At 40.1% G+C, this 14,976-nt stretch overlaps 1 protein-coding gene across 4 annotated transcripts in view; it reads left to right on the top strand.

Annotated features, from left to right (window-relative positions):
* The window catches only part of CPVL (carboxypeptidase vitellogenic like), a 41,641-nt gene that overhangs the window by 10,898 nt on the left and 15,767 nt on the right, over nucleotides 1–14,976 (top strand). For all 4 annotated transcript variants that reach the window (XM_020780446.3, XM_020780435.3, XM_020780453.3 and 1 more), the window contains exons 2-6: nucleotides 3,717–3,925; nucleotides 5,082–5,200; nucleotides 9,885–9,999; nucleotides 11,642–11,700; nucleotides 13,945–14,024. In XM_020780446.3, the coding sequence (XP_020636105.3) occupies nucleotides 3,733–3,925; nucleotides 5,082–5,200; nucleotides 9,885–9,999; nucleotides 11,642–11,700; nucleotides 13,945–14,024 (566 nt within the window). In that variant the 5' untranslated portion in view covers nucleotides 3,717–3,732. The remainder of the gene's footprint in view (nucleotides 1–3,716; nucleotides 3,926–5,081; nucleotides 5,201–9,884; nucleotides 10,000–11,641; nucleotides 11,701–13,944; nucleotides 14,025–14,976) is intronic.

The following is a 14,976-nucleotide window of genomic DNA, read 5'->3' as shown; positions in this document are numbered from 1 at the left end:
TACTTCCGCAAAGACAAGTGCTTCCTAAGCCAAGGTTTTAAAACCAGATTAATTATGAACAAATACTGTTTGTGTGCAGTGTGTATGCATGTGTGTTTGTGTGTGCACACAGGCATCTGTCTGCCCGTCTGCCTAAGAAACTACGGTTCTGAATAAACAAATGTGGGAGGGTCACTTTATGAAACCACGGGGCAGTAATAAAAATGTTCATTTCACCAGCAAGAACGACACAGCAATGTAGTATTTAATTTCATTTTAGTGCACTAAAACAAAAGAGGGAACAAATGTGTTTATCCTGGCTTCCCCTCATCCCACTGCAGTCCTTCCCCAGTCCATTCTGTACTAAAGGTGTTGACATTTTCCTGCAAGCAAACAGGATGAAGGGATCATATAGAGTGTATTCACAGTCCAGCAAGTAGTGGGTTTGCCCTTTCAGGGAGAAAATGGCGCCTTGGATGCACTTTCAGGTTGGCTGATCTCTAGTCCCCACTCAGCAAGACTGTGGCAGCTTGATAACATTATCTGCCTTTTCATGTCCATTGAGGTAATTCTTATGTCGATAACTATGCCAGTGCAGCTGTTAGGTTGATTCTGAGTGGAACCGGAGTGTCCTTGTGCTTTTGCCACAGCGGATATTGCTTCGTCTTTGAATTCTAAGCTTTTGATTAGCTATTCTCAAATAGATTGCCAAGTGGCAAATAAATAAATTAACCAGCACACATTCAGATGAGAATCTTTTGTTGATATGAGGGTCTGCTTTTTTTTAATACCGTTTTAATACCGGTGTTAATCACTTTCTGAAACATCCTTGTGTAACATGAACTATCCCTTTTTAGCAGTGGCCACAATTAGATTTGCTGCCTGTAGAAGCTTCTGCTGTGTATGACATTATGCTTCTCTGCCCACTGCTGTCCATGAGTTTTGGCAATAGCTGCTGGTGCTCATTGAGACCAGTAGTGCAGGATGGGCAGTAGAAGGGAAACCAAAGTCAACAATGGGTGAAGCTGGCTAATTCTGGTTTTGTCTCCTCCTTCCTTCATTCGTTCGTTCGTTCATTCGATTGATTGATTGATTGATTGATTTGTTGATTGATTTCTATACAGCCTGTCTGGCAGCTAAGGCCACTCTGGGTGGTTTACAACAACTAAACAGTAACAACAATAGAACCAGAAAACATAACATCAATAAATTATAAAAGTCCAAAGCAAAATACCATAAAATACAACAGGAGACATAATAAAATGCAATAAAATAAATAACATGAAAACATGGCAGTAAATTAGATATTACATTATCAGAAGCCCTATTGCCTCAAGATGTTATTTGATCTGGAAAGACCTGTCTAAATAACCAGGGTTTTAGTAGTTTTTAAAAAGTGCATAGTGAAGGGGCCAGGCAAATTTCAAGCAGGAGTGTATTCCACACTTGCGGAGCTACAGCCAAGAAGGCCTGATTTTTGCTAGTTGTTTTCCAGGCCTCTTTGGGGACCAGAACTCTCAGCAGCCCTGCCTGTGATGATCTTACTGGATGGGCAGACCTAACAGGAAAGATAACAAAGTCCCAAACTGTTTAGGGTCTTATAGGTTAATACCATCACCTTGAAGTTGGAACAGAAACAAACAGGTAACCAGTGTAAGGCGGTCAAGGTGGGGGAAATATGTTGCTATTTTTTAAACCCACTCAGTGATCTGGCCACCGCGTTTTGGACCTGTTGCAGTTTCTGTAGCAGTACCAAGGGCAGCCCCATGTAAACAGCATTGCAGTAGTCTAATCTTGAGACTACCAGCTCATGGACCAGTGTGGTGAGGGACAAATTAGGGACGCAGCTGGGCAATCCGCTTAAGTGGAAGTAAGATGATAGACCAGAGACACTACCTGGGATTTCATTGATACTGCCGGGTCCAAAAGTATGGCCAGGCTGTGCACCTCATCCTTCATGGAAAGAGTGGCTTCCCTGAAGGAAAGGGAGGCACCCAGATCACAAACACTAGGGGGCCCCATCCACAGGATTTCCGTCTTGTCCGGGTTCAGCCTCAGTCTGTTTTCCCTCATCCATCCCAGCACCTTCATCCTTTACAATAACACGGCAGTATATCTCCATAAGCGTTAACATGTAACTGAACCAAGGAATAATCTCTTATTTTGGTTCAGTTAGCTTTCACAACTGTTTGTTTCAATTGTGTTTAATTTCCTACTGAGGGGAAAGTAGGACCTCTACCACCATTTCTAGTCACCAAGTGGAGGGAGGAGTGCCATACTTGCCATACTTGATCCATTTTCCTCTGTGTTTTGGACATTATTTCCCATGATTCCTGAGTTTTGGCTGGGGTTCATGGAAGCTGTAGTCTCACAACATCTGGAGCACACCTGGTTGAAGATGGTTGTTATACTGTATATTATTGATTTATAGCCATCATTGTGTATAATGCTTTCCAGAGTAAAAGAGGTGATGTTCTTAAAACATTTGATAGGAAGGCAAGGGATGTGTAGTACCCAGTTATTTCAGTACAGCCCCATACGTGATAGCCCCATCTAGATTGGCTGAACTATGGACTTTTTTTGAACCTCCGTTACTGCCATAGGAGATGATTTGGTGCTCTTTGAGGAAAGAATGACAAAGGAATTCTGAGGGTAGGTGGAGAGATGAGAAAGGTGCGTTGGGTTCTTTTTAAGGAGAAAGGTGGGATCAAAATACAGTATTTCAAATAAATAAAAATAATAATAAATATAAGCACAGGTAGAGCACTTCCTCTATCTGGGATAGATATACATGATTTGCTAGCGACTGAATAAAGCTTTAGCAGTCACGTGCCACTTTATTAAGCAGAAAAGTTGGGGAACTGTGGTGTTAGGTAAAGGTAAAGGTAAAGGTTCCCCTTGACAATTTTTGTCCAGTTGTGTTCAACTCTAGGGGGCGGTGCTCATCCCTGTTTCCAAGCCATAGAGCCAGCGTTTGTCCGAAGACAATCTTCCATGGTCACATGGCCAGTGCGACTTAGACATGGAACGCTGTTACCTTCCCACCGAGGTGGTCCCTATTGATCTACTTGCATTTGCATGCTTTCAGACCACTAGGTTGGCGGGAGCTGGGACAAGCGACGGGCCCTCACTCCGTCACATGGATTCGATCTTACAACTGCTTGGTCTTCTGACCCTGCAGCACAGGCTTCTGCGGTTTAGCCCGCAACGCCACCATGTCCCACGTGGTGTTGTGTTGTTAAGATCTAGGCATATATGGATGGAGGCAGATTACTGGAAGCCAAGCTATTTTGGGGCTTTATATTATTAGCTCATAAATTGGGGTTGAAAATATACTGAAAGCCGGGACAGATCACAAAACCCTGATGTAAGCAACAATCATATTTACCTATCTCTGTTAACAGCCATATTAACCTGTGTGTGTTAATAAACTCTTTGTTTTATTTTGAACTGGCTGAAGTGTTCACACTGTTTTCAGAGGGATGCTCATGTCAGTAATCCAAGCAAGAGGTTATATTTGTACAACTGCAGCAATTGCATTCACGTCTGCTTTTCCTGCTCGGAGGAGTAATTCATTTTGTACTAGAGGATGCATAGCAAGCGGGAGGGAGCTATTACTGAAGGTTGGGAGGGGCCCTCAGTAGTAGCTCCCTGAATAAGGAGCTGGGTGGGTGGTTGTCACAAATTTACAACAGCCACGTTTGCTTCAAATTGTGTTTCATCTAATTTCTCCGAAGGTAACTGGATTGAAAAATGCACAAGATAATAACAGTTTTGCTGGCCTTGCTGAGTTTGAGCTTGACCCCAGAACTAGGCAGTGCCCACGAGCGATGGACTGCATTCCGGAGCATGTTTAGAAGAATAAAGTATGGTGTTCCATCTGGAGGAGACCCCGGGAAACCGCTGTTTCTGACACCCTACATTGAAAGTGGCAAAACCGAGGAAGGTAAAAAAGGCTTTGTATAAACCTTTGGGACTGTCAACTTGAAGCACACAAAGATATTGAATAATATTTTCAGTGTGTGGAATTCATTGTCTGAAGGACTAAACAAGAGAACGCAGCACCCCTTATTAGATAAGCAATGGTTAGCATGTGTTGCTCTGTTTTGTAGGGTGGGGTAGAGCTGGAATCCTGTTGCTTAGCATAGTAAATTGCTATGCCATTTGAATAAGCTCAGTGAATCAGTGAGGATTTAGAGAGTCAACTCCTCTGTAAGTTCCATTGATTCAAATGGCCCTACTCTAGTTGCAACCTACTACACTTCTAGGATTTCAGCAACTCGCTTGAACAAAAATAGAGGATGTGGCTTTTTAGCTTATTCCCTTTCTGCCATTGGCTGGATTTATAGATCCTACATAGTTAACATGCAGGCAGTGCTTAAATATTTGTTGCATTTATGTTCACAATATATCCCTTATAATATCCATAGAGTTGCCCTTGGACAAGAAATCACCACTGAATGGTACTGGCCTTTACTTATAGAGAATGCAAGGAAATAGTTTATTTTCTATCATCTTTTGTTTGCTGTCAGCTCAGAGATTATTGCAAAGTAATGTACCCACTGACTTAATTTTCAGTGTGATCTTCCTGACTGACTTAATGAGAAAAAAAGTACCAGTATCATGGGATGTGGGCAAGTGTGATGTTCAATTTTGGAAAAGCATAAACTTGCCTACTGTCCTCACCCCTGTTCTCTAAACCATTAGAGTGGGATGTTTGGTTTCTAGTTGGCAGGTAGCAATCTGAGTTGTAGGTGGGTATTGTCAGTCACTTTCTGTTTGGAAGGCGAATAAGACAAGCACTTTGAAATTGTTCCTTACACAGACAAGGTGTTTGTGTGCGTGTCTGTGTCTACCAAAAGAAACAAATCTGGATGTAAACTGTATTTTTTTCTAGTCAGAGCTCTATGTATGTATGTATGTATGTATGTATGTATGAATGAATGAATGAATGAATGAATGAATGGAATGAATGGAATGAATGAATGAATGAATACCATGTGTGTTGCATCTGTCTGAACTCTTGGATGTTTCTTAATCTAATCATACATTGTCTTCATTGACACCCCACTTTGGCTTTATTTTTGGGCATGCTGTAACAGGAAGGCAATTGAGTATGGTGGGTCCTCTGCCAGGAGCCAATGTGAAGAGTTATTCAGGATATTTGACAGTCAATAAAACCTACAACAGCAACCTTTTCTTCTGGTTCTTCCCTGCTCTGGTGGGTATGATGTAATACAATGTGCTGCTCGATTAAGTGCTCAAAAAGTGGTTTTGGTTGTTTTCACCTTTTAAAATGTCGATGATGTTATTTGGAGAAGACTATTGCCATTTTAGTCAAAATTGTATATGTCTGTGACTAACTGCATCTTCCTTGAATCTTACTGTAGCAATTATGTGCTACTGCTTTAGTATCACTCATTTAACTATGAAAAAGTTGCCAGAATCCTGTTGATTATTTATGCTGGTTTTAGTGCAGTGGTGTAAATTCCAAAGGTAGACTGCCACTAGTTAATGAGTTACCTCCTAAGTTCCTGATTGTGCTCTAGTAATATGATATGGCATGTGATGAGCAATACAAGCAGTAACTTGTTAACTAGTAGCAATTTGCCACTGCAGTTTATGTTATTGCTCTTGCACCAATATAAATAACCAATAGGATTTTGATCTCTCCCTCTCCCCCTTCCTCTGTTTTAAAAAATATAAAGAGTTAGGGAATCTACATACACATGCAGAGGTCAACCATCACGCAGCATTACTAGATGATCTAGAGCAGTGTTACACAACCTGCGGGTCACAGTGTGTTTTCTGTGGGGTTGTGAGTTGCATTATAAGTGTTGCAGCCCTCCTTAAATAATATCTTCTTTGACCTTTCAGAGCAGGGTGTTAGTGTGTATGTATATGTATGAGAAACAGGTCCTTTGGGGGAGAAGACGCCTCTGCTTTCTGAGAAGGGATGACTTTACCCCATTTAAAATGCCTTTTGTGCAGATGTGGCGGGGTTTGCAGGTTACCTGGCTGTTATAAAAGGGGGTCCTAACTCTGTAAATGTTGGGAACCCTTGGTCTAGAGAGATGACAAACCTACGTGGTCACTGTGACAGACTAGCAATGTTCAGCCTGTCAAATCAATTGCCTGTAGGCAGGATGGAATTCATGCCATCTTTTGGAGCTAGGAGAAGAGGCTTTAGCAGGTGTCAATAAAAAGAAGATTGCCCTGTCATAGTTTTGATACAGAACTTGTCAAAGGAGCTCTGATAGATTTTTGAAATGGCAGAAAGTAGTCATGCTTGAGAAATGTGTTGTAGATTCCTGCAATTTAAATTAGAGGCACTTGGTGAAATGGTAGACTTCCACCCCACTTGCAAAGATCAGAATACTACTTTGACACAGAGATGCAAATCATTAAGGACCATCTCATATATAGTTTGACAGAGCTTTATGGTGATTTCTGATAAGCCTTGTGCATAAAGAAGTGGAACAAATTTCAGTCCTACCATTCTGAATAGTGAAATTAATTAAATATCTGTTTTGTGTTACAACATAAAGTTTATAGGTATAAGAGATTGTTCATTTTTGAATATTTTTCCGACCTTTAAACATACTGTACCTGCAATGTTACCAAGATAAGAAGTGTCATGTGTAGTGTAACCTAGAGACTGAGGTTGAGATGATCTAAAAATGACCTTCTGTTTCCTCCATGTTCTGCCTTGTGTCCCTTTCAAACTCATTTGGTTGCATTGTGTGTGTCCTTCGGTTAAGAACATCCTTTATCACACTGATAACTTGGGAGACAATATGTCCTCATGATGTTTACCAAAGTAATCTCAGGACTAGACAGCCACAGAAAGCCTTGAATGTGTTTTTGTTTGAGCTTCCCTTTTATTAATTTAGATATAATAATCCAAGTGCTGTTTTGTTTTTATTTTGTTATATTTTTGATATTGCATCTGACTTTGGCCTGCTAGTTGGGAAGCCTTACACATGAGCAGAGAAATACAAAAGTCTGACCCATGTCAATGTCAGTGGAAGATTATTATGTGCTTGCCTTGGGAAGTCCTTGTGGGTTGTATTATAGATAGTCACAAAGCAGAAATGCAAGAACAGAGTTAAAGGACATAAAAGGAAGGACTATTCATAGCATGGTTACTCTCAGTAACAAATGTGATATGCAAATGTTCTCAAGCATATAAAGATACTTAAGGGAGACTTTTTCTACCATTGTGGTGTTTACTCAGAACTTGGCAGCATTATTTTCTGTACTGTAACATTCAGAATTCTCTATCGGTCATGCTGGTTGGAGGATTCTGGGAGTTGTAGTCCATCAATGTAGCTTTTCTAATTTTCTTAATCATATTGTTAGTGCCAAATAAAGTAGATCTACTGAATCAATTGTTGAATGATAAGTCAACAGCCAGTGGAAATCCTTATTCCATGGTCGACAGTATTTAGAGCTAGCAAGTGCATTTTGTTTTCTACATTTACTTTTTTGTGCTACCAGGGACACGTGTTGAGAAGTGCTATGACTAGATTGACTAGACACCTTAAAATTCCTTTACAAATAGTGACCACACCAGTGATGCGACATAGTATAGCACTTGCTGAATTGTTAGAATACTCCTTTAGTCTTCTCTCATGCTGTGCCACCACTTCTGGCATGGTTTTCTCTTGTCCTCTTCCTTTTTCTCCAGTTCCATTGGGTCCATTGCATTTCTTAGAAAATGAGTGCTAGCCCTATTTTCCTTTCTCAGGCAAGTGGCACAAGCAAGAAAAAAAAAGATTTAATAACTATTACTGAATGTACTCTTCCTCAGCCTCCGTAATCTTATGGAAGTGTGACATATTGTCCCATACCAAACCTATCTACTATGGCTTACTCATCTATAATCTATTGAAATACTAGTTCTAACTGTGGATACTCAGTATTTCTCCTTAATCCCTCCCTTCCCATACCCACTGAATTATTATGAATGACAAATATAAAAATAAAATGTCTGTAAACATATTAGTGCTTCTTGGGGGGGGGGATAAGCTTTTTGTTTCTAGCATGGTGAAATTCAGATTTCTTGGTAGAGAGGTTAGCTTTTGTCCTAAGGTACAAAAGATTGAGAGTTGGGATGGAAGGAAGACTCACTATATGACAAGACACCTTGACAAGCCATTTAAAACTTCTGCCAGATTTCTTATTTCTAATCAACAGTGAGACAAAGAGAGCATTTTTGCCCTTCCATAGTTGAGTAATTTGCACAAAATTATTTCTAATGTCCTTTCATTTTGAAAAACAAAGCACCACACGCACACAAACACACAAAATAAGCACAGAAAGAAGGGTTGATTTCTAGGAAACATGCCAAGAATCCATCTAGTGCTTCACAATCTTAAATAAAGCAGTAATCACCCTAATTTAGTATAATTCCCATATGTGAATTGAACAATTTTGCACAAAATTAGACAATTTTAGGTGAAAATTTACTTTTAAAAAAAGAGAAATTATTATTCTCTCCAATGCAAATACTTTGTAGTCAGCCCCAGGAAATTTCTTGCCATCTTTGTCAGTGAGGAAAAGAATTTTGAAATGGTTGTTGTGGGTTTTTTGGGCTCTTTGGCCGTGTTCTGAAGGTTGTTCTTCCTAACGTTTCACCAGTCTCTGTGGCTGGCATCTTCAGAGGACAGAAGTAGCACTCTGTGCTCTGGTGCAGTTTGATTGGGAGTTGAGTATTTAGACCAGCTAACGACACCCATCAATCACAGTGACAGATAATATTTCCTCCTTATCACAACAATACACTCACAACAAAAATACACTGATCACCATAATCACCCATCTCCTGAAAAGGACAAAAGCTGATCCCACAGCTATAAATACTCAACTCCCAAAGGAAGAACAACCTTCAGAACACGGCCAAAGAGCCCGAAAAAAACCCCCCACAACAACCATTAGATCCTGGCCGTGAAAACCTTCACAAATACAATCTTTATCCTTGCTTGCATGGAAAAGGCAAGGAACCTTTTACATTCCTTGTTCAGAAATGCTGGCGAAAGCTATAACAAACCCTTTTCTGTCTTCATATATTGGCAAGAACTCATAATCAGAATTAGACAGCATGTATGTACAAAGTATGATTCTCATCCAGTCTAGATCGAATAAGTTTGTATAGCAAATTTGAGAACAGACTGAGCATCTGTACCGCTGAATTGACAACTTTTTGCTAATCAGGACTGACATTACTGGATCAGTTGGGCTGTTAGTTTGAACAAATATAACATGGCTCCTTTCCTTACAGAAAGGAGTGAGATCTACTAACCAAGAGGATCTAAAAGCTTTTTTATAGTGAACAAGTATGGACAAATTTACAGCAGTTGGTAATTGGCTCCAGATGTCTTTAAAATGAATGGGATTTGAAAAAGCTTTGGAAAGAATAATGGATGTGTTTTCAAAAAATTTTGCAGGCATAAACTAAGAATAACGTGCTTCTAAGCATTCACAGTAGCTTTTTCCAAACAGATTTTAAGCTAAACTATAGGATAACTGTGAAATCTGAGTACAATAAACTTAAAATTGAGATGAAGTAGGATACATATTGCCAGCCAGCCACTTTCCTCTATATTTTAAAAGTATATTTTAGCATGACACAAATTTGAAAGGAAGAAATCGTGATTTTTCATAGGGACACTAACACAGATTCTAAGCCAAAGTAATACTTGTTTTGTTAACAGTACAACATTAATCTCGGATGCTATGGCAGCAGCAGTTTTGTTTCTGAGTTTAATATTTCTGCTGAGCTCATTAAGTTAATTGTGACATTGATAGCACTTATTTCTTGTAGAAACCTGAAATAATTAACCTATACTCTTCCTATATAGGTAAAGAATGGTTTCAGTTTTTATTGTGCTTTTGGTATGCAGGTACAGCCAGAGAAAGCCCCTGTCCTACTTTGGCTCCAAGGTGGACCTGGAGGAACATCCATGTTTGGTCTCTTTGTTGAACATGGGCCATATGTTGTGCACATGAATCTCACATGCAAGTATCTGTTACTTCTAAAGGATTCTATACAGCTCCAAATATTTTAGGAGTATTTTTAAAAAGAAGTTGTTAAATCGGTTCCTTTATGAGCACAGAATGTATTCCTCATTTATTTGATACTGAGAAAATGATCTTACTTTGCTCCAGCAATTCTGAGTTTTGAACAAATTATTATTATTATTTTTGGAAGCTATGTCTCGAAATAAGAGTGAAATTGCATCCTCCTTACCTGAAAGTTAAGCTCCATTTAATGATAAGTCCCTTTCTATTACATTTGAGAAGTGAGACTTTCTTCCAAAAGGAATATATTTGAAAGTTATGACTTTTTCCTTTAGTGGTACAAAGGTTACTGTTACGGTGTTATTCTCCTAACTTTCAAGAATAAAGGATGTAGCAAACTGTTTCAGTAACACACTTATCAAGTGAAATGTATTTAATAAGAGACAGTGAGGTTTCTCTTTAAGCAAGCATGGGCATGAAAATGAGTAGGAAAGGAATGCTGAGTGTGTTCATATTGTTAAACTGGCACTTGACTGCATAATGTCCATGAATAGCTTATATGTTTTGGAAATGATGCCATTAATACATATATATAATCATATATCAATGGACTAGGATTCAGGAGATCTCAATTTGAATCCCTTCTGGGCCATATATATATATATATGGCCCAGAAGGGATTCAAATTGAAATCTCCTGAATCCTAGTCCATCACTCTGTCCATTGCACCAGACTGGGAAGCCAGTGTTACATTTAATGCTCTAAACCAGTGATGGCTTTATTGTAATACGGAAGTTTATCGTGGATATATTTCATCTTTTTGGAAAGTAAAATTATCAAAAGTTGGATTAATTAATAAGCAACAAGAGAATGTTAGCAATAGAAGTCTGAATTGACAACACACTTTAATATGTACCTTAATCAACAGAAATTTATACATAAATGTATGAAGGAACAATATTAGCATTCAGTAGTGAAGTAGTTGATAACATAAACGCTTGTGAAAATCTGTCTTGTTCTATTGTAAGGCTAAAAGTTAGGAGACCTAAAATATAGTTTAGTTCCAGTCTGTGGCCTATCCATCTTTTTTCTTCTTTGGACTAATACAACCTATTTTGATGTTTCAAAGCCACCACATTTTGACATCTCTATATACAGTGGTGCCCCGCATAGTGACGTTAATCCATTCCAGGAAAAATGTCGCTATCTGGAAACATTGCTAAATGGAACTGAAAACCTCATAGGAACGCATTAAACTCTGTTTAATGCGTTCCTATGGGGGGAAAACTCACCGGTAAGCGAAGATTCCCCATCCGGCTGCCATTTTCGCCACCTCGGTAAGCGAGGGCAGGGCGCGAAAACGGAGCAGGTGGCCATTTTTTCTTCCGGTGGCCATTTTGGAACCGCCGATCAGCTGTTTTTAGAACATCGCAATGCAAAGATCGGTTACCGATCATCGCAATGCGATGTTTAGCCTACCTAAACATCATAATGCGATCATAAAAACGATCGCAAAATCCGCATCGCTATGTGGATTCGTCGTTAAACGGTGCGCTTGTTAAGCGAAGCACCACTGTACTAGTGTGTTCTGATAGTGCAAGGTCTTAAATTGTCTTCTTATTTTCTTTTATGTTGATAGTGTCTGAACGAAAGTTTTCTTGGACATCTAAATACTCCGTGATCTACATTGACAACCCAGTAAGTTAAAAATGAGTTGATCTTTGTATAACTCTTGTCTGATAAAAACTATGAGTTTAGCAACTATATTTTCATCAGTTTTGAAGAACTCACTACACTACTTGTTGGGCAGTATCCTGTTACTAGTTCCCAAATAGAGTAGACCTGTTGACTCAGTTGGTTTTACATAAGTATTGATGACTCCTGAGCAATTGAATCAAAGGGTCTGCTCATAGTTGGGACTGACAATTTAAAAAACCCTTTTTCTATGATATAGTGTGGTTTGATTCATAGGGTTTTTGTATATTTGGATCTAACTGTGGTAAAGCAAAGCCAAGAGCCCACTAAATATTTTGGATTAAAAGATAAGAAGCAAACTTAGCTTACAGATATGTTGGCAAATGTGAAATGTGTTATGATACACTATTCAAGGGAACAGATAGAAGAATTTAGATTCCTTCTGGACCTGAGAAAGGCTGCAAAGCTGAACTGAAACTGTGCATGGCTGTTATCAGTGTAAGGTTTAACCTCCTTGTATGCTCTGACAAGCAGATATAGTGGCATTTGACATGTGCAAGATATGATACCAGGAACAGACTTATCAACAAGAAGCACGAAGCAAAACAAAATCAAAAAAGAAAAAAGAAAAAAAGAAAGAAAGATGTTGTGGCACCTTAAAGACTAACTGTTATATTTTAATGTAAGCTTTCGTGGAACAAGCCCGCATCTTTAAACATAAGTGACTACATGGTAAAGCATTCATGCAGGGTCTAAGATAAATGGATGGTGGTGTTTGGTTGCATTTTAGACCTAGTCATGATATAAGACTGCTGTTTCATATTCACATCTTTTGAAGCATGGGTCTGTAAACAACAACAATTAAAGAAAACAACAGGGAAACAGCTCAGAGTAGCTGTTCAGCAGCTGGAATCCTTAGTCACCTTTCAGGGGGCAATCTAATGCCAGAACTGGACACACAGAACAGTTTTTCTCTGAATTTTTCTAATCCAAAAGGGAAAACAGATTTTATTCAGAGGGTTGTGGTGCTGCTTAACCCATTTACTGGTAGCATTTCGCACTCAAATACTGTAGTCTAAGCCCCGCCCCTGGAACATCATCATTATCATCCGTCAAATCAATTCTGACATATAGCAAACCTTTTCAGGGTTTTCCAGGTAAAGAATATTCAGAAGTGGTTTACCCTTCCCTTCTTCTGGGGGCACCCTGGGATTGTGCAGCTTGCCCAAGGCCGCACAGGCTGGCTCTACTTGCAGAAGGAACAGTGGGAAATTGAGCTCCCAACTGCAGCCAGATACCTAAACAACTGAGCTATCTAGCCAGCATTTATAATGTATGTGTCTGTGCATAAAAAATAAGCTGGGACCCCCTGCAAAGCTTATTTTGAACAGGGCTAAAATGCATTTTTCCCTCCTTACATGCAGAGAATGTAAGGCTGTCTCTTAGTTCAGAGATCATCATCCCACGGTCCACAGCCCAGTACCAGTCCATGGCCTGAGCCGGACCAGGCCGTGAAGACAGACCTCCTGCCCCCCCATGCACTCCCCCCAGCTGCTTTGTGCCCACACGTGCATGCCAGAGCTGGTATGAGCGCTCCCCCACCCCTTCACACGAAGGAGTGGGGTGCATGTGCGTTCCAGCACATGCGCAAAGGGGTGGGGGAATGGTTGCGCATGTGCTGACACTCCCCACCACTTTGTGCATGTGCTCAAGACAGAGAGAAAGAGCACTCCTTCATACATGCGCACAAGCGCAGGGGGTGCCCTGCCTTCCTCAGCAGGTCCGCAGATCCAAAAACGTTGGGGACCGCTGCCTTAGTTGTCACTAGTATTTCAGACTCTGAGAAGATTATGCTCAAATATATATAACTGATATATGAAAGATGGCATGGGTGAATTCAGGTTCCAATCTTGTCCCTTTTTAACCGGGAGTAAGTTGCAGAGAGTTCTGTGAGACTTATATTTGAGTAGCACTCATATAGGAGTTCGTGCAAAGACAGCCTTAAAGCCAAGTTACAATTGCTGACAAAACAATGAACTGCTGGATAGCTCAGTGGTTTAGGTCTCTGGAGCCAGAAGTTGGGAGGTCGATTCCCCACGGTGCCTCTTTGACAGGGGCTGAACTCAAAGATCCATAGGATCCCTTCCAGCTCTGCAGGTCTAAGTGTGTATTTGCCTGATGTGAAAAAATGTAACAAAGAGCTGGAAACTAATCCTAGTTCATACCGCTTGTCTTCTTTCCTGACAGGTTGGAACTGGCTTCAGTTTCACAGATGATGAAAAGGGCTATGCAGAGAACCAGGATGATGTAGGAAGAGATTTGTACAGGTAAATCTATACAAGTTAAATTTACAGCTTCTTCTGCAGTTTTTTTTCCAAACACACAAAAAAGGTGGTATTGCTGACACTAGAAAGCTGCCAAAGTCTTTAGAAACAGAAACAAGATTTTTCTGACATCCACTTTTGCGTTTTTGGTAAGGTGTCCCAACTTGTGAATGTGCCCAGCTCTATGTCACTATCATCATAGGCATCCTTCAGTCTCGAGAGACTATGGTAGCGTGCTCTGTATGGAGGACTTGGAACAGCGTCTAGTGTTTTGACGCTGTACATGAAGCTGGAGTGTCCTCTCCAGAGCACAAAGCCTGGGTAAAATAATATGGAGGATAGGCTGTTACCCAGCAAGCAAATCCCCCCTCTCCACGTCACTGAAATAGTCCAATGGAAAGTCAAGAGCCAATACAACTGGTTCCAGCAACATCGCAGGAGTTGACAGAATGACACGAACTGCCTCCGGGACTCCGGCTCCGGATTTTTCCTCGAGGTTAACTCCTGAAGCCTTTCCACTATGTGTCACAATAAAGAGAGTTTGTCCCTGAATACTATTTGGGTGTGACATTTTCCTGTCTTTTTAAGAGATAATCATGGCACAACATAAAGTCCATATCTGTTTCCTTATCCAAACTTTGTCAGCCAACATGGAATGAAGCAAACCTTAATATATATTATTGTCCTGTCTTGCCTTTAAGGCTCCCAGAGCAATATAATCCAGGTTTACCATTTCAGTAATTCTGGGAGGCAGATTAAGGAACGATAGAATGAACTTTGAGGCTGAGAGGAGATGTGAATTTCCATCATTCTAGTATATATTCTAGCCACTACCTCAGCTGCTGATCATTCCCCCAGAGAACATGCATATCTTGCAGTTGAAAATGCCTCTCTTTAGAGATGTTAATATCTAAAATTATGTAATGATCATAAAAGCATACGGTGGCTGCATGAT

Source organism: Pogona vitticeps, chromosome 6, assembly GCF_051106095.1.
Source record: "Pogona vitticeps strain Pit_001003342236 chromosome 6, PviZW2.1, whole genome shotgun sequence".
NCBI classification, from domain to species: Eukaryota; Metazoa; Chordata; class Lepidosauria; order Squamata; family Agamidae; genus Pogona; species Pogona vitticeps.
Note: the sequence above shows the minus strand (reverse complement) of the source record. Positions and strands in the feature narration are given on the sequence as shown.